We start from the raw sequence: 26263 nt of genomic DNA, 5'->3' as shown, positions 1-26263 counted from the left end.
TAACAGTGCTATAGTCTCAATTTGTTCAGATTTAGCAATACCAGTTTGTGATGTTTTATACATTTATGTTTATTCCTCATCCTTATCTTCTCCTTGATAGAATAATAAGTAAAACTTCAGTCAATGATTAAAACAAAATTTAAAGCACAATTTAAATCTTAATCAACTGTATTTCAAGGATGGACCGTATTGTTAATAGTATTGTTCTCCTTTGCAAAAGTAGCATCATTTTAACCTTTTAAAATACGTAAGTATTATTGTATGTAACTTTTCAAACTATGTCTTGCTAATTACGTGAAACTGAGTTTTTAGAATCTACTGCACAACTGTTGCACATTAAAACATAAATAAGATCTCCCTGTGACCGGAAGTTCCTGCGTAGTGTGACGTTCTGAGGATTAAACAAGAACTGTGTTGTACATCTAATTATTTCTCGCCTAATTCCCGTCATGTAAGGTTACATAACTCGGCTCTTTTCGTAACATATAATTTACTGGCAGACGACAGGGAACTTCTTTTTTTTTTAATTATTTTGTCGGAAGGATACATTAGTGACGCGCAGGTGACTGTGTTTAGGTGGATGTACGGACTGCAAGTCACAGACACACGGCTGCGGAAGTCATGGCAAGGAGAGTCACATAGACATTCTGTTGTAATTGCGGTGCTAGGTGACAGGGGCTATAAATATCCATTCTAGAATGGCTTACTGTCCCTTCCTATATAGGCCATTAAAAATAAACGACCCCAAACTAAAAATAGCTTACACACACCAAAAAAAAGCTGATGTATGCAAATATTGGAAGGTATCGCTCTTCCAAAAGTAATATATTCATTAACAATGTTGGCGTTTAATTATAGTGATTGCATGGATCTAATGTTGAATTAAGGGAATGGACGCGCTATTGTAAACTGTGTGGCTTATAAATAATAACTAGCGACCCCGACCACTTTTATTTTATTCCTGCCATGTATTTTTTAGGAAATTCTCACTTTAATCACACCTTCAGGCGATATGCTCGTATGTGACCTATAGGTACTGTCATCATTTTACTTATAACAATTTCTGCTTATATTTGGTTTATAGCATTCCTCATTAGAGAACCTTGACACTTGTACAAAAATAAACTACTATGTAATCCCCATCCTAGATTCCCCAGTGCAAGCGACGCTCATATAGATTTACCTGTGTATGGTGTGCCGGTATGTGTGCATGATACAAAAATGTAGACCAGCAGACCGCAAGTTGCTATGAGTTCGTTTGAGTATTTTTGTGTGTTTTTTTAATGTTTTTTAAAAATGTTTTATGTTTATTTTGGGGGAATTTGCAGATTTGCACAAGGATACTTAACATTCAGTGTTCTGTTGATTGGCTCTTTTAAATCTTAGTTGTATTTTGTGGTGCTATGCAACATTTCATCTGGATATATTGTATGGACATTGAGCCAATGACCACCTTTATCTTCGCCTTTAATACGGCGTGGGAAGTTTGTGCAGGTCACGTGGCTGAAGAGATAATTATAGCTTAGAAGAGCTAGCCAAATACTGACATTCTGGTGACTGTGTGGTGGCAGTGTAGGGGCCGTGATTGTCTGATGTCATCATGGTCACTTGGTGAGAAAAACGACACGCTGGAGGTAGCTGATCAACAAGACAACATGTACATATGCATCACTGGGTGAGTACATTCTTAGTATCTAACATTATCTAGTATCCATTATTATCGTATATGAGGTTTATGAGTCGTTGAATTCTGATTCGCAAAAGGTTGAACTTGAAGTGGAAAAAACGTGGTCTTTCACGTCTGCATCGAGATTTACATTGTATGTCTGAAGTACAGACTCAGTACAGTTAGGTCATTTGATCGTTTCGCTTTAGTGCATTTAGCTGTTGGTCCCAGACATTGGCGAATTGCCCGTCATATGGTCTCTAAGAGATAACGGTACTTTAGGTTTTCTCTAAACATTTTAGCCCATGTTTAACACCAATTATCAGGGCCTATTTCGTCTTGTTTGAAATCTATACTTAAATATTCTCTTAAACATCTCTGCAGCCATCACATGTGCTAGTGCACAAACTGGTTCTCAATGATTATACGCTGAAGTAAATACAGTCAGTAAAACTGAATGAGCACAGGAACACATAGATTTACACGAAACGATGCTAATTGTGACATTCTAAGCAGTTTTTCACCCTAGACATTAAAAATAAAAGGATAACTCGTGGCCTTCACAGTTTCACAATTTTAATTAAATGATCCTGAGATCCAGGTACTGCTCACAGTTTGAATTCCAGAATTAGGTCACATTTGTATATCAGTCACGTGACTTAAGTAACTCCCCGTGTTAAGCTTTCTACTATTTACTTTACTCTCTCTCCCCCCCCCCTCTTTTTTTTTTTAAACTTATCAATCAGTTAAAAGTCAAGTACACGTCAGTAGTAAACTAGTTAAAAAGTTTCCCACGGTATGGTTACCTACCTTTTCTCTTCAGTAGTTACAGGTAAGAGGGAACATGTATACAGACTGGAACCACCCCTCCACTTTCCCCCATCACCTTTGCTCTTTCGGCGCCCTGAACAAGAGTCGCAGACATAGTCTTAAGATCAACAACCATTCAAAGAGAACCCATAAGTCTCGACACATTTTATGTTCAGTTTCAAAAAGTTTCGGTATTTTTTGTTTTTTGGATTAATCCTTTGGTCACCTGTAGAGATAGCACACCTTCCTGTTGGCAAGAACGTGTTAGGTCGGGACTGTTACATTGAATCCACATAAAATTTATAGGTTTTATTTCGCGAGTCCACCAGAGTCGGGGAAAGAAAAAAAACAACTTTCTATTGTTTGTGATGGTCTCACGACACGGCAGTTATTCCCTAGTAAATCAAAAGCCACCGAAAGAGAAGAGCTTTGCATCGTATGTTCCTTTAGTCTGGTCGTTGACATTGAAACTTTAAATTAGGAGTTGATAGAGAATCATTGTCCAACACAAAGGGACAGTACCGAGATTTTTTGCTTTTTTGTCAGCGACCAAAATGCCAAAGAGTTATTCAGTGTCTCAGTAACATAGTTTTACTTTTGTTACCTTTGATTGCTTGTTGATGTCATGTGTCAATGTCAGCGCTTGTCAAAACACGTAACAGTATCAACTAGACTGAAATGTCGGAACAAGAAAGGCCACACAGCGCCCCTCCCCTCCCCCCAATAGTTTCTGGGCGCCACGTCCGTGGTTCAACGTTTCAGGTTTCCTTCTTCTCCCCCACCTCTCTGTTCTTTAGCAACAAACAAGATGTAGATGTAGCGTGGTTACAAAGTGAACACCGATTCTATACATTTGTTCCATTCTACGATTCTATACATTTGTTCCATTCTACGATTCTATACATTTGTTCCATTCTACGATTCTATACATTTGTTCCATTCTACGATTCTATACATTTGTTCCATTCTACGATTCTATACATTTGTTCCATTCTAGACATTTGTTCGATTCTACGATTCTATATATTTGGTCGATTCTATACTTTGTTCGATTCTATAAATTTCTTGACTACGATAAAGTTTTCCTGATTGATTACTGTCTTTATGTTTCTCAAATTAAAACCAATGAGATCTTGTACAATATTGTTTGCACGCAATAGACCATTTGTCATAGAAGGCCTAAACACTGACCTGCAAGGTCGCAACCTACTCTATCCATTGGTCTCGATTGGTCTAGAATGGACTGTGCAGCAGTGCGTGTTACAGTCTTTGATTAACGTCTGTCTCTAGCTAAATACACTTAGGACACCAAAAACTCCGAAACAGTTAACAAGTGTTTGGATTTTTTGAAACACTCGTACAAACAGAACTTCGTTTTATTTATTTGTTATTTAGTCTCGAATACAATATAAATACGATATAATCTCCAGATACATGTAGCTTGTAACTTCAATATATTGTCAAACGTTTTAGATGTTATTGTGAGAACCCTCGTACATCGTTGTCCCGAAGACGTTCCTGTTTACTAACACAGTTTCTTATACCGTGTGAAAGCGAACAGATCAACTCTCGTTCCTCCGTCTCACCCCCCCCCCCCCTACTTTTGCACCTTTGATTATGCTTAGATCTATATATTACTATGCGCTATCCTTTTCCAGCAGGTCGTCACGCTTGACCTGGCTCAGCATGTTTGTCTTGTCATAGTCTGTGCATGAATGATGATCTGTTGTAACATTGCGAGGCAGACGAACTACTTGCACATCGAGCTTGTCCCATTCCGACAACGTTACGAGACACAGTGCACGTTTTAATGTTATTAGAATCGAAACTTTGGAGTGGACCACTGACCACCTGTACTTTAACGTGGGCCGCAGGTTGAGAAGCATTTATTGAGATACGCGTATTCAATGCAGCCTGGCGGTTGTACATTTGGTTTTTAAGTCATTTTACTGTGCGACACACGTCTTAAAACGATGCGTCTTTTTGGCTCTAGATTTATTCTTGACACACCCTTAAGTCTGTCACTCTAAAGGATTCATACATCGTCTGTACAAAATTAACAGTGGTTTTGTTTTTCTATTTTATGGCCTCTTGGAAAAGTGTAAATTGGATCAATATGCCAAGCGTACTCTTTCTATTTCAAACTAATGTTCTAATTCGCAATGGAAAGATTATTTATATTCTTCGGGCGTCTGTTATTTAGTTCGTATTTGATCTATTGTTTTGTTAAAGATATCAGAGACTGCTATGAAGGACTACTTGAGTACAGGAGAACAAGAACGCGGGCGCCGGAGATTTTCTCCATGTTTTGTTTAGAAAGCTGTAACTGGATTTGAGAACTCTTTGTGGATGTGAGACAGTGGATGTCTGGATAATCTTGGATTAACCTGGATTGTTTCTCGGTCTCCCTTTGAAGCGCGTTGGCTTTTAAATTAGGACTTCGGCGTTCACGTGAGAATCCCCGTGAGATGATTTGAAAAAGCCGCGAGGAACTAAACGGAATGTGGGGAATACACCGTTCCCTGTACTCGTTCTCTCTCTCTCTCTCCCTCTGCATCTCTCTGTCTGTCTGTCTGTCTGTCTCTCTCTCTCTCTCTCTTTCTGTTTTATTCTCTCTCGGTCTTGGTCCAACTCTATGGACTCCTACTTTTTGTCACTAAAAAAATATATCAAATAAATGAAAAGAGAATTGCTTCTCACGGTTTCGTTCGGGCTTTGGTTAGGGTTATCATAAACATCAGTCAAACTGAACCTCTTCCTTCCGGTTTTTGTTTGAAGACCTTCACCTCTTACAATTAACCTGTATGTTAGTTACAAGTTGGATTACGCCTAGATGGGTATGCTAATTATTTATAATTCAATGATCTATATTCATGACTACTTTAGTAAAAAAAAAACTTTCCGTGTGGAGAGTGGTCCAGTCTAACATATCGAGCAGCGTCCCGCAGACTTTCTAGAGAAACACATAAGCCATTAGAGGCCACGATTTGTTTCTGCTACCGACATCCTATGACTTCACGAAGAACTGGCCAGACTTCATTGTGATTATCTTGGTGATGGGATCGACATAATTCTTACTCCATATAAAACATTTATGTTAAAAACAAATGTCAGAGCTTTCTGACTCTGTACATATTTGCTCATAATAATGGCTCTTGTGACAGAAACTAGAACACGGACTGGATATATGAAGTGGTTGTTCATAAAACCGCACAGATTTCGCACCAGAATGCACGGTGCGCGTTACGGTTGTAATAGGAAAACAGGAGATGAGGCGCAGGCTTTTGAATTCCGACATTACATTACAAGGTAATACATTCTATTAACAGAAAATATATTTTATTTTTATTTAATTAAAAATTCTTTTTCAATATTTAGATTAGAGATATAAACAAGCCATGAAATAATTAGAGATTTTAACGAATGGAAACAAAGTGACCGATAGATCAGAGGTATGCAGGGCCACAATAAAAACTTTATTGCAATCGGTGTGCCACTACCCGAATTTGAGTTCCTTGTAATGTGACCGTATCATTGAATGCATAATAGGTAATACAACCTTTCTATTACGTTGTATATGCGTCATGGTCTCAAGAGAAGTGTAAGCAGAAGATACATTTATGCATTGGCTTCTTGAAGATTCAAGTTTCTACATAGGATAGTAAACATCTAAAAGCGAGTTAATTAAAAATGAAAAACTTTTTATTCCATTTCCGCTACTAGAAATTTCGGTCTGAAAAACTCTAGGCAGAGGAAACAAGTTTGATTTAGGGCAGTGATTCCCAAAGTGGTCTATATAGACCCCCAGGGGTCTACGAAGACTTCCAAGGGGTCTACGAAAGGGAAAAAGTAAATTGGGGGTCTATGAGATGTTCATGGGGGTCTATGACTTTAATTTTCACACCCCATTAATGTAACTATTTCAAACACTTATAAATGATTTGTACCTTAGTTATAAATATTTATATCACCGTTCAAAAGTAAAATAGTTGTATTTAATTACAATACTAATCTAAATAGTTAATTTTGTCTAAATGTAACTAATATTTAACAAAAAGAAATCTTGATTTTAAAGCGTTGATTATTTATTTCCTTGTTAAATAAGCGGTTGTCTATAATAAGAGTGTTTTTATAACCATATGAAATCAATTAAACTGGAGCATTATTTGAGACGATGCCACCCTGATAAAAAGATAAAAGTGAGAAAAAAATGTCAGAATAGACTCACAAAATCTTTCTTCAACATCATATAGAAAAGATGGTGATTTGTGAGCGTCTTAGAAGATCTCTATACCTATAACCAAATACGAAAAACACTATAGATAAAACATTTGCCCGAAGCTTAGTGGTTTAGGCGTCAGTAACTCAACTTTGCCTCTTCTCCTGTTAGTGAAAACAGCTCCGCAGGACCAATATTTGAGCCAAATGTGAAAGATCAAGAAATACACGAGAAACTGCTCTTTGCGAAAACTTGTACAATAATACATAAGGCAAATTAATTAATTTATACACTGCTGTTAGAAATTAGTTTTAAAAAATTAGTTTATGAATGTGCAAAAATGCAATATAAGTTAAGCAGGGGTCTACCGAAAATCAGAAAACATGGCAAGGGGTCTACGAGACAAAAAAGTTTGGGAACCACTGATTTAGGGCCTACCAATCAGCCTGTTCAGTCAATACGTTTGATTTAGGGCCTACCAATCAGCCTGTTCAGTCAATACGTTTCAAGCTTCATATTAAGTCTTTGTGTGTGTGTGTGTGTGTGTGTGTGTGTGAAGCTGTTATTGAAATTAAGTTACATTGTGCTTTTAGAGTGTGTTCAATCTTTTCTTGATTACTACTTGAGGAATTAAACTGTTCAATTTCATAAGGAGGAAGTCTGTTCTTTCTTCACCTTATCAAAGATTCACCGGCATACTTTGAATTTGAGTCATCGTATTTACGCCACCCAATTCCATTATAACACCGACATATATTAAATTATGTATTAAACCAAGTGTCTTAATTGAAGTAATTACCAGATATGCCTCAGGTTGTCAGGTCACGTATGCTTGATCCCCTACGTGAGGTAACCTTATTTGATTCTCTCCCAGGCATTCTGGTTCAACTGCTAACTTTTTAAAGACCGCGTCCACTAATTTGTTTGGATAGTGTTACTCTAAGGGGACAGCTGATACCTTTGTGTGGATGTTTGGCAGGGCGCGGAGAATGGGGGTGAGAGGGAAGAATATTGTGTTTCAGGTCCCAGTCTACGAGAAGAGCTGAGATAAGCTTGTTCCAATCCATTGGCTATATACCAAGGAGCCAGATCTTATGTCATTGCACGTTTCCACCAGCAGAAATATGGAGCAAGAATTATTTAGAGACTGAACTGATTTTTTTTTTTTGCCTGGTGATACATGACACTATAAGGAAAGACATAGACTATATATATAGTCTATAAGGAAAGATCAATTCTACAATTCTGTCTGTGAATATTTGCCCATATAATTGTTCTGTCTGATATTTGAATGATCCTGATACCACCCGACCCCTGAACCTCCTCCTCCAATACAATAGATTATTTTTTTTTTAAATTGTGCTTAAAAGATGGGGATGAGGGGTGAATATTCACCTTCACCTATCCTTTATTCTGTTGGACCTTTGGGACACCACACAAGATCTGTTGACCGTCTTTCTCCATTCCTCTTTTGCCTTGGATTGAACCTCTTTCAATGGCAGCCCCGCCCATTCTTTTATGTTCTCTTCCCTCGCTTTCTCTGTCTGCCTCTTCTTCTTATTTTTTCCTGATACTGTTCCCCGGAGGAATGTCTTTGCGAGCCCTGAAGACCGTGTAATAAGGCCACAAATTTTTTTAGTTTATTTAAAAAAAATGTAAACTAAAACTCTTTGGATGAACATGAGGTGACATCAAATAAAGGCAAAAAACTTATGAAACCATTGCCTTCTGTAGATCTGATTTTTTTTTTTAAACATCGTGATACCTTTGTGTGACGTATTTGTTCCCGCCATCTGTCGCACTACCAAGGTCATGACCTTGCTCGGAGCCCACACACGGAACTCGGAAAAAGTCTTGCTTTGGTTTTATTGAGACTGATGATAGGTGAATCCCTGCCAGGGCCAGGCGTCCTTATAGAGATCAGACGGCATGCAGGTCACCGTGCTCACCTTACTTTCAGGCCCCCCCCCCTTTTTTTTTCCCCTTCTTGTCTATTGTGTGATTCAACCGAGGCGATGTGGAGGGTGTTATCTTGGGTCTGAGAGACAGGTTGATACCTCGTGCGCTGGTAGATCTAAAAAATGGGGCTTAACTTTTTGTTTTACTGACCTTCAGTTTGCCCACACATACACATAGCTATACACGCACACAGCATTTACTCACACACACATACACACACTTAAGACCACTATAAAAAGTGTAGTGTGATTATAGGACTCAAGCCTTTTTTTTTATTTATTATTTTAATCTACTTTCTGAACGTATTGAAGTATGAAAAAGAGCGGGAAATGAGCCTCTTGATTGAAATTATACCGTTGTTATAAATATTTATTTACAAGGGAGATTACTTGGGTCACGTGCGTGCCCCCCTTCTTTAAATTTGTATCTCTGAGAGTGACTTCCCATGGCAATCTTAGAAGGGGAAACAAAAAAGAACAACTCAGCGTGACAGCGGCGCGTGCCGAGATGGATACAAGATTGCTCATTGTTTCTTTGTTATGTCACTGTGCGCGCACACGTGCGTCTTTGAATGTCAGTACGTTCTCTTGCGCGTGCGATAGACTGTCTCGACCTCCTTATGTTGTTGTTTTTTTATTATTATATTCTTATACTGAGTTGCACTTGAGACTCTATAGAGGTGTGTGTGTGTGTGTGTAAGACAACATTGAAACGAATGTTGGTGTGGATTGTCTCGCCATGTTATGGATTCACAATGCATGACGTCACGCGATGACGTAGACGGCCTCTAAAGAACAAAGGTAGAGACTAGACGACTCTACATTTGTTTATCCTGCTGGGTTTTTTTTTTCTTTTCTTTTCTCTCTTACGAGAATCACACGTTTTTACTAGTCTACGGTTTTCCAGTACCAAAGCTAAGTGGCCTGAGTGTTTGAGAGCTGGCCTGCGGTCCTGGGTTCGAGTACTGGTACACGCATCTTAGATAGGCCCTGGACATTGCTATTAAGTTCGTCTACCTGTTTTCTTTAGATGCTCGTTGGCGGTTTAGCAGACGACTAGGCTCTACAGATTGCCGGAACCTGTTCCTTCAATCTTGGAAGATCTAGAACTAGTCTATAAGTGGGAACATACACTTGAAATGTAAATAAATATAGAACACGGTGAGTGTAAACAAAAAAAAAATGAAGGAAACTGAAACATTCTGCGTGACATCCTCCAACTGCATTTACCTGTGATGTACGGAGGTCGAGATGTGCTGCAAGGTGTGAAATCTGATGACGCATTACATTTTCAGTCCCCCCACCCCACCCCCACCATATAACACCAAACCAGTTTAATACATAAAATCATATGTACGTTTATTTTTGTGCGCACACATTGATAATGTTTTCTATATCAAAAAGTGATGAAATATATAATTATGTTATTAAGTCTTAACAAAGTGTGTGTTTAAGTGTTAGAGTTGCTGCCCCCATAATGAAAAATGGAAAAAAAAAATTACTTTAAGTAAACATGGTCATCTACGGTTAAAACAAATATACTATCAGGTTAAACCCCGACTTGTCTAGATTAAAGACTGTCTTGAGTCACTGATAATGAAAAACTCCGATTTTACTCAAATGCTGATGAATATCATGTAATCATGTCAAACAAGCATGTATCAAGCCTTGTTGCAAGGACAAGTCGAGATTGCTTAAACAGAGCATTGGCTCAGATTATGTATAGAAAAGTCCGAATCCTAATTAACCCTTTATGTTGAAAACGCGTCGCACCTTCTTAGAAGACCTGAAATGGTAGGCACCAACCGGGAATGTCGCCTGTGAGTCATTATGCGGAAGGACTCCGCCTTGGTCTAAGGAACGTGTGTTTAATCTAGAAGTTTAATCTAGATTGGTCAAACGGTTTTGATTTTTGTTCTGGGCATACATGCATACTGACTTACGTCTTACTTTGTGCTTTATGTATATATATATATATATATATATATATATATATATATATATATATATATATATATATATATATATATATATATATATATATATATATATATATATAAAATAGTTGAAATGATGTGATATTAAATTGTCGATGTCTACATCTCTTCTTGGACCAAGATTCTCACATGCCATTAATCTCTTTTGGGAGAAAGGTTGTTGGGGGGGGGGGGGGGGAGGGGAGACGTACTGTTGGAGACCGTGAAATAACATTTAGGTGTTTCAACCAGTCCGTACTAATTGCATAAAATGTATCTCTGGACGCAATTATCACAGTGGGATTGTTACTACAAACCTTTCTCAATGTGTTGTGTCCTGAGTATCCCGCTGTGCCTTCTCCGCTCGAGGTGTTGAAATTGTGTGTTCCTGTGTTTGGGAACAGGGAGTTCGGAAAGGTCTGTGGTCAGTGAACAGGATGTTGTTAGTGTCCAAAGAGGGGGGAAACAGGATTGGGGGGCGTGCGAAATTGTTAGAGCCTGCACTATATACGATAGAAAATCCGTTTCGTTATAGTTCTGCTTTTTTGTTTATTTTGTTTATTTAATTAAAGTTGAAATTCAGTTTGAAACTTCAATCTATTCTTATTCTAATAGAATCACTCACCTATTAGAGACTTCAATCTAATCATATTCTAATTGAATTAATAGAATCACTCACCTTTTAGAGACTTCAATTTAATCATATTCTAATTGAATCACTCACGTACTAGAGACTTCAATTTATTCTTATTCTAATTAAATCACTCACTTATTACAGACTTACTACTATGTGTGTGTGTTTTTATACAAGGGCTTTTCTTAAATGAATAATTTAATTCTGTGTATTCCAAAAATGTTACATGCACATCCTTAGAATAATGAATTTTGTAATTGTCTTTCAAAAGATGTAGAGAGAAAGAGAGAGAGAGAAAGAGAAATTAATTTTGACACAGTATTAGAAATCAATTGCCATACGCCATCCTGATAGACTTAATACTGTAATGTTTGCGAAAAGATTCCTCGTCAGTACATGCCATTGTTTAAAAAAAAAAAACTACAATTATAGATCTATGACATCGAACGACAACCTAAATTTATTTTGGGGCAGTGTTAATCGAGGTGGGGTGACACCATTAGATAACCGCCCCGCATGACGCCAACCCTTGCGACGCCTCTGTATAGATCTATTTTGTTACCATTTACCCGGTATAGAAACTAATGGAATAAAGAAGTGTCAGCGTCTAAGACGTCAGCTGACTTTTAAAAAATTGACTTGTTGATTATGACGTCAAGTTAACAGAGGAAGGGGGAGATGGACGTCTTGTCACACTCTGCGTGTCTAGGGTTTGTCTTTCATCTGGACCAGCTGCAGTTTGATAATGACTTTTAACAGAACCTCCCTGTCAGCTCTAGACCTACGTCTTGTACCGAGGGTGTGATTTAAGGCGGACTGAACATGTGTGAGGCTGTGCGAAAGGGGTGGAAGGGCGCGTGGAGGAAAAGTGTGTGTGAGCCTATTGATGGTGGAGAGGGGGGGAGGAGTGCCAGGTAAGGTGTAGAAAACAATGTGCCCGCCAGCTGTAGGACATCTACCACTCATCGCCCCGTTACTTATGTTTAATTGGTTCGCTCCTAACCGACTCACCCCCCTCCCCCATCTCACGGCTACTTGAGCTTGGAAAAAGTGTACCATTTGTATTTGAGGGTGCCATCTTCTGTAAGGCGTGGTATGGTGCTCATTCCCTCTTTGGACCCTATCGTCTGATACACCTCTCGCCCCCCCCCCCCCCCCTCCTTATCTCTCTCGCACAGGTTTCCGTATTGTACATTGAACCCGAGACTTAAAAATGTCGCTTCTTCTTTTCCATAGCTCGATGTCTGGTCTTTTTAGTTTTTCTCTCTCTCTTTCTCTCTCTTTCTTCTTTTTCTCATACCCCTCTCCATATTGCTCGCGCTTTCCCCTCTCCCGCTTTTTCTCTCTTTTCTCTCTTAGTTGCATTTCTCTTTCTCTTCTCTTTTTCCTTGTTATCACCCCCACCCCCTTCTCTACCTCTAAGTGACCTCTTACTCTTTTATTAGACCTCATAGCGAGCAGAACCCAAAGACCTGAAAGTTGGTTGTGGGCGCGTACGTTCACAACAAGCATTGACCAGAGTGAGCACAATAAAATACTCACAAATCTGTCCTGACTATAACAATCAGGTTATCTTTCTTTACTAGGAGTTCTCATCTTACCTCCCAGGCGTGGGATCATCGTCATTGTTTCCACGCGCAGGTAGAGTCTATAAGTGTGCCGGTGTCAAGGTCATTTTACAGATTGATTTACTCACTGGGACTTGTTATGGGGGGGGGGGGGTGCGGGGGGGGGTAATGTGATGAAAAGAAGGTTCTCTATAATGTGAAAAGTTAAGGCTATAATGTCACTGACCTTGTAGGTCCACCCTAACAATAAAAACATGTTGTCGGTCTGACCTTTACCTGTCGATGGTCTCCCATTTGTGGGCAGCACTGACCTTTCCGGTCCGTTCTTTGGCTTGTAATGTTTGCTATCATTGGATCCAATAAATGGAGATAGAATCTCATACAGACATGGTGTGGTATGACTTATTGGTTGTAGCTTGTAGTCCCAAACAAAACTAAACAAAAAAAAAGTCATGTGACATTTTGTTTAATAAACGAACACGTCACATGATATAACATACAGCCCTCACATGTTGGATGGGCATTGGCAGATCGGGCTTGTCGCAAGTTGTCGGCTGCCATCGTATTCAAATCATGTGCTCAACAAGTGCTCATCATTTTGTGGGCAAACACACGCATACTCACAGACTTGACACAGACACATATTGCTTATTTGAAGTAATCACACACAAACACACACAGAGCTGTATAAACTACCCAATACAATCACAAACAATTCAAACGAAACATCGTAACTTTACACTGTGAGTTTTGGTCCTTTTGTGGACTTGGGAGGTGTATCTGATAGAAGGTTTCCGCGCTGCCTTTAGTCTGTATTCGAACTCGAACTGCCTCCCCCCCCCCATCCACATTTTGGTAATTTGCCAAGTAGTTTATATCATTCAGCCAGACATCTCAACATTAAAAGAAGTTATTTAAAACCAAAGCTCCATGTATGATATTCTTTATAGAGTACAAGCTTTGTGCTCACGCTAACAAAGAGAGAAAGGAAGAGTGAAGGGATGGCGACGGCTGCAAGTACTCACGCCCGGCTAAATGTCATGTCAATAATGGGGGAGGTCTCACTGAGACTGTTTCCCCCCCCTCCCCCCAGTCCCCTGCCGTTTGTAGTGTTTTGTATTTGAACACAATCTTACTGGTACCGTCACCAGCCACACTAGATTCAACCAACCGCTAGTGTTAACAAGCGGCGCAAAGCATTGGACGTATCCAAACAACACATGTGTTAGCAATACGGAGACTTCAATTTAAATTTAAAAAAAAACACCTTTTTTTCGCTCCTTACAAATAGTATTCATACGAAAACATCTGGTTTGCACATATGAGGATTGTTGACGTTGGTTGGTACACACGAGATGGCGGAATAGAAGATGTGGTTAAACTAGAAACTTATTTAAGATGACCACGTATGGCAAATATGGACTAAAACGTTTGATACCTACAAGATGGTGGAACGTCGTGTCACGTGACAAAGAACTAAAATGTGTGTGTAGATCTCAGTTTCTGCTTTGTAAGATAAAAAGCTTGAGAAACATTTTTTATTCAGTATTTTTGTAGCTACATCATCATCTTAGACACAACACAAAGGACAATTAAACAGTGCTGTAGATATCTGAAGGCGCAGTCGTCATCATTAAATGTCCCACATTATGTGCTTCACCGGTGACAAAAGCATATGTAACACATTAATTGTGGGGATAGGCATCACATGTGTGCTTGCGTGTGAAGAAATTTCATCTCAACCATTGTAAAAAAAAAAATTAATTAAAATTAAGGTTTATTTTTTGGTGACAGCGTGTATGGATATATGTGTGTGTAACAATGTCAACATTTGAAACAGTCATTTTTCTTTAGATAAATACCTTAAGTAGCCACTTGAAGACTGCTGGGACAAGGAGGAGAGGTGGGGGCATGATGGAAAGGAAGTCACAGTTGTTTCATCCCCCAGACAAACAAGTTGAAGATCAAGTAGTCATAATGACTTCTTCATGGCTTTAACAGTCAAGTAGCGTGACTCTCGCGATAGTCAGAGGCGTCGACTGATTTTGAAATTAAATTCTAGCTGAGTCTTTCACTATCTCCTAAAAACCTTTTAGACTTTACAGTACACCAGAGCATAGGAAAGAGATATACACGAGACTTGAGTAAACAAGAGCCTTTGAAAGTGTTCACAAGTTTCACTTGATTAGAATTTATAAGTAATTGTATTATTATATTTCTTTTTTTTTGGGGGGGGGGGGGTGAATATGTCCTCACGGATCTTTTTTTTTTTTTTTTTTTTTCTAAGGCTTCAACAAACTATGATCGTGGTAGATCTAGATCTCTTACCGAAACACCAACATCCCATGTTTCTGATCATCCCTTAGTCAAAAAAAAAAACAAAAAAAAACAAACACTACTATGTGATTGATGATGTTGGCTTGCACTGGTTAGGTCTTGGGTGTTCATTTTTTTTGTTGTTGGTGTCTGACCAAGTCATAGCACGTGATGTTGATGTGTTTTACCACAAGTGAGGTAAAGCGAATGTAATCGCTTCAAACCCCGTCCCCTCTTTTAGTTCCGCCTTTGATGTGTATCATAGCCACGTTGAAAGGATCTAGTCATCACCCCTAAAAGACTTTCTGTATTCATGATCTGAAGCATTCTACCCTTTCAGGGGCGGGCCCAACTCTCTTGAATTCCCCACCCCTCCCGCCTTTTTTTTTTTTAGTTTGAAACAAATCAAGGCTTACCTATACTAACAAATGAACAGTATTGTACAGATGTACCTTTTAGGCTCTTCATTGGTACTATAGAAATTACATCAAGGTGCCTTAGAATTGGTCATATGAAAAAATATAGATTTATTTTTTATATATTCTATTATTATATTGACCTATAAGTGCTGTAATGACTAATATTATAAAAAATAGTTGCAGTTATCTACGTCATAGACATAAACAAGTTGGTAATAAAAAGAAAATAATTAATTTACGTTGGAAAGTTGATGGATTTTCCCCCCCTTATTCAACTCAGGGGAGTTAACCGGAAAAAAATGAACCAGTCTATTTTCTCATGCATAATTGAGTTGCGTCCCTCTGCGACTTCTTCCCGAATGGTTTAATTCTACCAGGCTAAATCTACAGTACTCTTTGTTTTAAGTGTATCGTTCATCTACTAATATATTTCTATCTTGTATTTAGTAGCTCATTGAATCAAGCCTAGATCTAGATGTTGTAACGTAAAGTGTGGGGGGGGGGGTGTGAGTGAGTGCATACTCCACAGTGGAGTAATGTAGTGGGGAAGCAGCTCAAGTGGCTATCTCTCCCCGCCCCTGAGTCATAGCGACGCTGACCTCAATTAGCTCTCGTTAGCACACAGCCACCAATGCCAGGTCTTGTCATCGGGAGAAAGTTTTATTTTGGGGTGTCAATTGGTTTCCTTTTCCCCCTCTGCGCTCAGACCGTCGTGTGCTGTATTGCGGTTGACAAACTGTGTTTTTATTGGACCGTGTTACACATTGCTGTGTGTCCAGAATATATAGATGTGCATGTGTGTTCAGGGATAAGGTGCATTATATTACATGTCTATATAACTTTTACTTGGCAAGGCATGGAAATAACAGTAGTGTCATCCCCCCAGTCATTTGTTTGATCTGCGAGAGAAATTTAATATTTTTTGTACAATACAGTATAAAATATATTTTTTTTGGCTTTGTTGTAATATAAGTTATATAAGTTACGCATCAAGAGCACGCAGCCATTCTTGTTTCAAGAGGAGGCTCTGTTTGTACACATGTGCAATGAGACTTCTGTGATAGACTTTCACTTGCCAACAAAACTTTCACTAATACGTCAAAGGCTCAGTTACAATCAATGAAATAATCAACATTTACATACTAGTTTCCTTAGAAGCCTATAAGGGATTTTTAAAAAATTCTTCGTTGAGAATAAGCTTTTTTTAAACGCGGCCTTTTATAAAACTATATAGTAGTTGACATTATGTGTGTATCCCATTGCATAGTGCGGTTTATTAGATAGGTTGGTATTTCTACGGAGGTGCCACAATGTAACTAATAGGAATTGGACTTCTTTAAATATTTTAACACGTTTTCGGTAAATATATTGACTTTAACGGAATATATGGATAACAGTCGCCTGTTTTTGGGCCCTCGCTTGAGGCACCCTGGCGTACATTACGTCGCCAGTGACTCTCAGGTGTTTTTCAGTTGCTCCTCGGCGCCTCCCTTTCAGATGACGAGCCGGCCAACTCTTGGCCATCCACACGGGCCAATGCGACCTCCCGTAGCCCCCAGGTGCGTCACCGTGAGTAGGTCGGTGAAATCGGTGGTGACCATGTCCTGGAGTCGTCAAGTAGTGACCAGGTGAGTGACGTTCCGTTTTGCATCTTATAGTCTCTTTCTGTATAGAAAGTTTTACATTTTACAACAGACAATATCAGAAGAAATGCGTATAAAATATTACTTTCATTACTATACAGTATACACCATGGAAAATTGTTCTGTCCTAACATGATATAACATTCACATGTACTTACACTTATAATTGCTTCTCGGATGATAATTTACTCAATTTTTACTTGTATGTAATACTAACGGCAATGTCTTCGAGTCCGTAGATTGAGGATAGGTGCAGCGTTTCAAATGACTAAGCAAACATAGTTTTGACCTGCATTTTTTCTCTATATCAGATGCAGGCAAAGCCGTCGTGCACCGGTGGTCTATTTAGGTTTTCTAGTATTTTGCGCTTTTCTGTGGGCCTCAAATGTGTTTCGCGCGGCCTTCTGCTTTTCTCCATGCTAGTGTATTTTTTTTTAAAGGAAACCTCAGAATTTGTGCTATTCAATTTTTAGCTTTGTCATCACACGAATCCTTGGGCCCTCCTTCTTCTTATGTGGGCTTTTTATTATTATCATTAATATTATTATAAGTTCTCACATTTCTTTTTTTTTTTTTAAATAGGAAACGCTATTAAATTTTAGCTTTATCATCATAGGAATCCTTGGGCCTTAGGCCTCTTTTCTTTGCCTCTTTTTTGGGCTTTATATGCTTTTTTATGAGCCCTCTTGCCTCTTTTGTGGGCTTTTTAAAAATATTTTTTCATTTAGTTTTTAGTTCTCATAATTCACAAGTATTAAATCATAAACAATTGAAAAGTGATTAACCTAAAAATATAATAATAATAATATAAATACTATTTAATATCAAAGACATACTACCTAACTATTGAAACCACCAGTGACAGAAAAATGATATAAGGATCCTCTACCCCAGAACAATCAACACATTATCAAATATCCCTGACCCCCCAATACCCTATTTCTGGAATACTGCCTGAGTATTGTACAAGCATATGAAAATCAAACTAGATAATTCTCTACCCTAAAATCAATAATTTTCCTAAATGTCAATTCTTAGTGATTAGGATCAAACACTTTATTATTATGTAGAGCTTTGAGCCAGCTAGCCCAAACAATAATCAAGTTGAAGCTATGTACCAATTTATTTTTTAGTTTGGCAGTGTGTGTTTTTTTTTTTTTTTTTTTTCATTTTTTTTTTTTTTTTTTCATGCACATTTCAGATGATTTAATTGTTACATGTTAAAAAGAAAAAAAACATTATTCATTTTATAATTGCTGAGTGATTAACCTAAAAATATAATAATAGTATTTGAAATATTAATTTTTTTTTTTTTTTTTTTTTTTTTTTTTTTTTTTAAAGGAAACCTCAGAATTTGCGCTATTCAGGTTTAGCTTTATCATCATAGGAATCCTTGGGCTTTATGCTTCTTTTCTTTGCCTCTTTTTTGGGCTTTATATGCCTCTTTTATGGGCCATCTTGCCTCTTTTGTGGGCTTTTTTTTTTTTTTTTTTTAAATATGTTTTTATTTGTAAGTTATCATAATTCACAAGTATTAAATCATAAACAATTCGTGTCCAGAGTTCGCCAATTTTATGACTTAAAAACATAATCTCAATATATTTAATATGTATGTATCTTTCATGGTTGGAGGGATCCTGCATACAAACGTCGATGCTAATGTTCTCATATGTAAGAAAAACAAACTAGTCTGTCTAGGAATAGCCTCGAGGGACATTCTCTTGACTTGAAACTGACCAACTCTACATGTGTCTTCATCGAAGTATACGTTTCCTCTCACTGGTCAGAAGAACAAAAAATATTGACCCGAGCAATCCATACATTTAAAAAGGTGTTCATTTTTATTTTCTAAATAAAATGATCTTGACATTGTCACTTGTTATCAACTTGTGTAACACTTGGTACTGGTGTTCATTCTACAAGAGTCATTTTTAATCTTATTTCCTGGTCCTCTATTTTATAAAAAAAAAATAATTAGCTTTATTAGGGGTATTAATTATTTGGAGTCGACCAAGTAAGCCAATGGCGACATATACGTTCATCTAGACAAGTTTTTATTTGCGAACAATTTAGAAAAGATCTTCAATCTGGTGTACTCATTACAAAATGTTCTTAAGTTTTCAATAGTGTACGTTCCTTCTTGCTTGTATTTTAGTATTTCTGAAAAGTTTTTTTTTGTCTTGTACTTTTTTCCTCCAATTTTTTTTTTTGCTTACATTACAGAACAACATTGTTTTGTTTTTTATGACCGAATACTTTGTATTGTGTGCTGTGACATCTGACGTGCTGTGGTGTGTGCTGTGACATCTGACGTGCTGTGGTGTGTGCTGTGACATCTGACGTGCTGTGGTGTGTGCTGTGACATCTGACGTGCTGTGGTGTGTGCTGTGACATCTGACGTGCTGTGGTGTCTGCTGTGACATCTGACGCGCTGTGGTGTGTGCTGTGACATCTGACGCGCTGTGGTGTGTGCTGTGACATCTGACGTGCTGTGTTGTATGTAGAGAGCAGATTTGTGTGTTGTGTCGTGTGATGTGCTGTAATGTGTGTAGTGTAATGTTGTGTGCTTTCTCTTGTGATTGCTGTGTGATGTGTTAAACGCTTTACATAAGAGCTTTTCTTAACTGAATTATTTAATTTTACCATTGCCTGCAATGTTACATGCACATCCTTAGGAAAATGAATTTTTAACTCTGAAACTTTCTAATGGTCTTTCCAAGTCCTCTTCTAACAACTAATTGTTATTGACACACGCCTGACTGGCTTTGTTGACCTTCTCCCCTTCCCCCTCCCTCACTGCTACCCAGGTGTCCCAATGGATGTGTACGTGAAGTCAGTGGATTTAAAACCTTTCTCCGCCCCTTCTATCTATACAATGTAAACACCCTCCCCTCCCAGCACATTCAAGCTTATTGTTTCTGACATGCTTCAGCTGCTGATAACTCGTATACAGTGACCCAGATCTATATCACTGTCAATGCATTGAATTGTGCATCCTATTTTGTTCAGCTAGTGTTGAGCTCTTTGTTCAGCCCTATGTTTTAACTTAGTAAGTACCAACATCGATAGAACCTAAAGCTTGAATTCTATTTATTTTCTAGTTTATTAGTGGACGACTTATTCCCCCCGTCCTCTAGATCCTGCAAAGTTGTTTCCCCTCCACCCACCACTTCTATTGGTGTTTGACCTTCGACCTTCATTCCGTTGTGTCTGGTTATTATATTAGAGCGAAAGAAAGGGGGGTAAATGAAGAACTGAATATTAAGTAAGGGTACTGTGCCTTGAAATTAGTCTGGGACTGAAAGTTGTGTGTGTCTGTGTGTGTGTGTTTTATGTGCGATTGTGTGTAAAAATGTGTGTGCCGTTTGGTATGCGTGTGATTGTCACCGTGTCCGGGTGGTGTGAAAGACGTCATACCTTTCACTGAATCCTGTTGGTTTAGCAAGGGGGGGACAATTCTCCGACCTTGTTTACGTGTGTTGAGACTGTAGTTGTCTGCCTTGTATTGTGTATTATGTGGATACTGTGTGAAGGATATATGACAGTGTTGAGCAGCTTAAAGTATGTTTTCAAACGTTTTCGGTGGATTGGTTGGAAATGTGTCTAGAAACATAGATCTATAGTCGATATGGTCTCAGTTTTAAAGAGTTTACTTTAATCTAGACATTACTTCACAGACTAGATTTGAACTTTTTTATTTGTCTTATAAACTTGCTGCTAAGTTGCAGAGCAACTTTGACTTACTAGAATCTAGATCTAGTTAATAAGTTGTTTTTTTTTAAATGTACGAGTTAGAGATCTGTATATTTTTTTAGCGAGACTATTGTTTCTCGTCCACTATTTCGGTATTTATTTATTAGAAGCAGTTGGATGAGTTCATTAGTTCATGGATCTTTGCTTTCCGATGAATTAGGCTTTTATTGCTGCCCTCTCTCTAGTGTTAAACCGAGTCCTTAAAATGTCTTATGTTTGACCATTGTTAAACTGTTTCTGTGTCAACTGCTACATGCGGAATCCCAATTCATGCTATTAATTTTATGATAAATATTCTGACAGCTAGCATGTCAAAACGTTTCAACCATGTCATCCCTAGCTGTCCATTACAATAGACCACAAGAGCGGTCATAGCTAAGTAGATGTTAAAGTTAAATTTTTGTCGAGCATGTAGATCTAGCTACCAATAGTAAACCAGGTACCAGCACCCTGCGAAGTGAAAAATATTTTTTTTTGACACCACTGACATATCGGGTGTGCACTGATAAGGCGGATTCCCTGCTATCAACTTGCTTGTAAGAGATAAAAGACTTGAGCTAGCCTTTGTGTATATGAGTTGGGCTAGACTTTGTGTCATCGCCTCTAGTATATCAATCCGTAAGGTGGAGAAAAGCAATGTCACAAGAAACGCTGTATCGCAAGATACCAGAAAAAGTGAAATAATAGAAAGAATAGCCACCTTTTAATGGCTCACACGAGTTTAAATAAGAGTCTGTTTCTTATTGTTCTCAAGTAGTTAAGATAAATACAATCTCATCCTTATTATTGTCTCCAGTAAGCTAGACTCTCACCCCTATTGTTGGTTGCCTAGCTATTTCAACAGTGTTTTGGTTAACCTAAGTGTCTTCTTTGGTTCTTTGTATTGTTTGCAAAGTGAGTCTTCCGGTCGGGACACAGACGACTAGAAAACTTTTTGATGTTTTTCGCTCGGTACTAGTACAATTTACTTGCTCGCGTTCTGTTCCCTGTTCAGTTGAAACCGTTTCTAACGGAATTAACGAAGTGGTGTGCTGTCAACCTCCCCCTTTTTTTTTTTTCTTGGTAAAGCATTTAGCCGGTCGCTCTACTTTCGATTAATTGACGCTACCACTGGTCATTTTTGTTTTCTCTGGCTATTGAACGTTGCGCCAGTTTTGTGTAGCACCGACTACTGTCCAGTGAGATAAGTGTGTTTCATCGTTGACCGGATCGAGCCATGGAAACCCCTCGGTTCAAGAGGGGGGACATCACTGGCCATTCATTATGCATCACCTGATAGTCCTCCGGGACCAAGTGTACGTATTGGGGAAAGTGCTGACACGTGAACTACTGGATATGCCACACAAACATCGCAAGCAGAAGCGGCTCTCCGAGGCTCTGTTTATCAACCAGCAGGTCTTGATAGGATGGTAAGTACTGCCTAACATACATGTGCTCACCCTAGAGGGGGGAGACAATGACTCGCGTCCACATTTCTCACGTCTTCGTGTTATAAAATTATCCAGACTTTAATATGTACGCGATTAAAGAGACCTCAAACTGTAAGGACACAGAAACATGCATCACACACATCTTTCTTTTTATACTATAAAGTAGAAAGTCAGGCGTATGTATGTATGTTACGAATAGAAATCAAAACCGTTTGACCAATCTTGATAAAACTTGGCATAAATGTTCCTTGGGTACTAAATGGAACCGTGACGTATGTATAGTAGCCCTAAAACAAACTTAAGACCCTCAAAAAAAAAAAGTTGCCCATCTCTATGAAAGTATTCATATTTTATGGATCTAGGCGATGTTTACCATGTTTACATGAGAGAAGATCGAAAGGATCTAGATCTAGATCTAATTTTTAAAACTACACTTTGCACAGATAGTTTTTTTTTTACTTTAACACATGAAAATTACAAAATATAGTCTAATGATTTCATTATTTAATAAAATTAAGCTTCAAATTTGTCTTTCAAAAGCATTTTTACATAATTTCGTTCATTATATCTGCGAATTTAGAAGTACTGAAATACTTTATAATTCCATTCATCTATCGAAGCCGACATCTAAGTCTAGACTCTAGACAGCCTAGATTCTAGATCTAAATCTAATTCTAGATCTAATTCAAATAGGAAAGATCTACTTTATACTTTAACACATTAACATACAAAATAAAGTCCATTCATTTCATATTTTAATCAAATTAACCCTCAAATTTTGTGTTTCTAAAGCATTTTTCATACATTCGTTCGCTATAGCTTCCATGTTGACATGCATTTTAATAGTCCCATTCATGTGTCGTGCACACCGTTATGTAAACACACTATGATTGGACAGGCTACATGAGGCTCTATATGGGGGATATTAAATATACTAACATACATTAATTAATAGGCTTCTTGAGCCATTGAAGATGGCATTACACACACACACATAAATAAACATAAAACATGCATCACAAATGCATATAAATATACATAAAACACGCATAACACACACGCATAAATAAACATAAAACAAACATCACACACACACATAAATAAACATAAAACATGCATCACACACACATATAAATAAATATACATAAAACATGCACACACACATAAACATTAAACATGCATTATACACACACATATAAATATACATATCACATAAACAATATTATGCATAGCATTAATATCACATACACAAAAACAAATACATCACACACATGTAACACACCACAAGCACAAGCATAACGCATACAGGCATAAACAGATTTATCCATAACGCACACGCTCGTTTCGTTCACATTTAAAACACGCTGAACACATTATCTGTGTGTTCACAAAGTGTGAACTTTATAAAAATATGAACTTTTACGTATGCATGGATGATAATGAATATCTTGACCAGATTATTGAATCCCACGGTATTAGTTTATCTGCACATTTAGCAGAAATGAAATGTCATTCGACCACATTAGTACGAGAGCAACGTAACGTAACATCCTAGGGTCGGGGAGGATAGGAATACAACAATCAAGCTGTCATTACTCAAAATACTTTCCACTATTATGATTGAAGCTTCAGTGATCCTCTAGGCACCCCTTAACTACATTAGTACACAATATGCAGGCATGCTTGACTTGTTTCATCATGTGTACTCCCAGTGGAGCAGAGGGCAGTAACAGTATTAAGCCATCGGACTTTGTTCGGAACTATTCTCTTGGGTCGTTGTGCTGGCCACACGACACCCTTGTTAACCGGGGGCACAGAGATACTCGGCCTTTACATCACCTGCCCTGTAGATAGCAATGTCTGAAAGGGGAAATTTACTTTATCTTATTCTCTTGGGTCCATGCCCTTGCTGACTTCCTGATTATATTTTTTAGGGCTCATAGGTAGGCATTCGTACAATAATATTGACATCGCTATTATAGTAAGTTGTTGTCTTATGGTAACGCCCAGGAATACGTTTATTATTTTGTACATTTTAAAATTGTAAACATACCATTTCTATTGGTCACCTTACACTAGAAGGTGGAACGAGACCATTCACGATTGAATCTTGTGATCTCTGTCAAAACAACAATACCTGGCCACGCCCTGTTTTGTAATCCTATTTAGCGACAGTTTTTTTTATGATCAGTCTCTCTCTCTCTCTTTCTCTCTCTCTCTCTCTTTCTCTCTCTCTCTCTTCTAAATTCCTGGGCTTAATGTCTGTAGGAAATGATTTTCTTTTTTTTTTTAAAGTTGTTTTCATGTGTTGCCGCCATCAGAATGTGTGTCTCTGTCAATCTACACACGTCACATCAAAGGTAATGAGCTGAGTGCTCCTGTGTGTCAGTGCGTATGTGTAAACGAGTCACGTGATTAATTGTCCCATCAGCAGGACACGCCCTCCCGTGTCCGAGCTGCAGAAATAGTAAGCACAGAAATAGTGCACAATCTTAAGAAGGAACCTTGTTATGAGTGTCTCTTGTTTGAAAGACTCGGCAGGTTGTTAGCGTTGAGAATGCTGAACAGTGTCAGGGTGATATCAACAATGACATGTTTCTAACACACAACAGCTCTGGTTAATCTTATCATTTCGTGAAGCCCCATTTCCTCTCCCTCACCATATCAACAACCAAACTTGAAAAAGTTAAAAAGTGTGTTTATAATTTAAATGTATGTTTAAGATATTTAGAAATGCATGCAATACTATTAGTAACTAACGTTTCTGATGAGAACATTGTTATTCTGTATTCATGTGTTACATGTGGATATGTTCCTATCGTATACATCTAAGTCTTATACTATTTGTTAAAAATATTTATGTAATAGTTATGTAGTTTCATTTAAATAAAAGATATATTACAATTTTCTTTCATACGTGTGTGTGTTGATTCTTTGATGAACAAATTTAATACCCTGTATACAATATGTCTATATTTGCATATATATTTCATTTCAAGCTCGCTTTCGATGGCTAAAGTTGATTTTATTTCAATCCAAGCAAAGTAACTCTAACAGATTAGAAGGAAGTTTAAAAAACGCAGTTACCTCCCGTTTTACAATTTACCATCTTCAAAGATAGGAGATAAAATGACACTAACTATGGTTTTCCTGTTTCGTTTTTTTTTTTCTTCTTCTATCTATGAAGATTAATAAAAAAAATAATTTTGACATCTGCTTATCTGACGTAAATAAATGACATTAAGATTTCTTGATACGCTATCATCAAGATGTCCTCCTTCCATCCCCCAGGAACAGATATGACTCACAAACTGAGACAAACTATTTGTCAGCCTAAGTTTTGACTTTTGGTTCTTTGTAACCTGATAGAAAGTTGTCACTTGCACGCGGCTGTTGTGACGTGAACTAGAGTGAGGACTAATACGTATTTGTGGGACCACCTCAAAGCTTTGCTTGTCTAAAACGTAACTAGAATCCATTAAGAGTGCCTCCATATATGTATGTCTACGTCCGATATTGAGGTAATGGGTTTGAATAAACGAGATGAAATTTGATGTGTCCATAGGAGCGGCTAATATCCGATACAGTTTGGGATCAGTAGCGTCGCTGTTTCTGCCAGGTTGTAGCACTGTGTTCATTATATACAAATAAAATCACTGTAATACAGTAACTAAACTCCAAATTAGTAATTTAAAAAAAATGGCGCGAGTACAATAGAAGTTAACATCTTGACATTTTCTTTAATTTCAAAGTTTGCGGCTTTTTTTTATTCTGCTAAAAATCCAGCCACTAAAGTGTTGCTCCTGAAAAATTGTGAGTGCAAAAATCATTGGGCTTTGGAAGTGCACATAACAAATATTTTTACGAACTA

The 26263-nt window shown here is 37.9% G+C and overlaps 1 protein-coding gene across 5 annotated transcripts in view; it reads left to right on the top strand.

Moving 5' to 3' along the window:
* LOC106055011 (IQ motif and SEC7 domain-containing protein 1-like) overlaps positions 1-26263 on the top strand; it is a 137812-nt gene that overhangs the window by 36214 nt on the left and 75335 nt on the right. The window contains exons 1-2 of one of the 5 annotated variants that reach the window (XM_056027239.1): positions 20393-20770; positions 22031-22371. The exons of 1 other annotated variant lie outside the window; for it this stretch is intronic. In XM_056027239.1, the coding sequence (XP_055883214.1) occupies positions 22226-22371 (146 nt within the window). In that variant the 5' untranslated portion in view covers positions 20393-20770; positions 22031-22225. Of the gene's footprint in view, positions 1-1341; positions 1676-5410; positions 5786-16251; positions 17195-20392; positions 20771-22030; positions 22372-26263 lie in introns of those variants that run through there. 3 more of the 5 variants (XM_056027241.1, XM_056027238.1, XM_056027237.1) reach the window with 3 other exon arrangements.

This window comes from Biomphalaria glabrata, chromosome 4 (assembly GCF_947242115.1).
Source record: "Biomphalaria glabrata chromosome 4, xgBioGlab47.1, whole genome shotgun sequence".
In the NCBI taxonomy this organism is placed as follows: Eukaryota; Metazoa; Mollusca; class Gastropoda; family Planorbidae; genus Biomphalaria; species Biomphalaria glabrata.
Note: the sequence above shows the minus strand (reverse complement) of the source record. Positions and strands in the feature narration are given on the sequence as shown.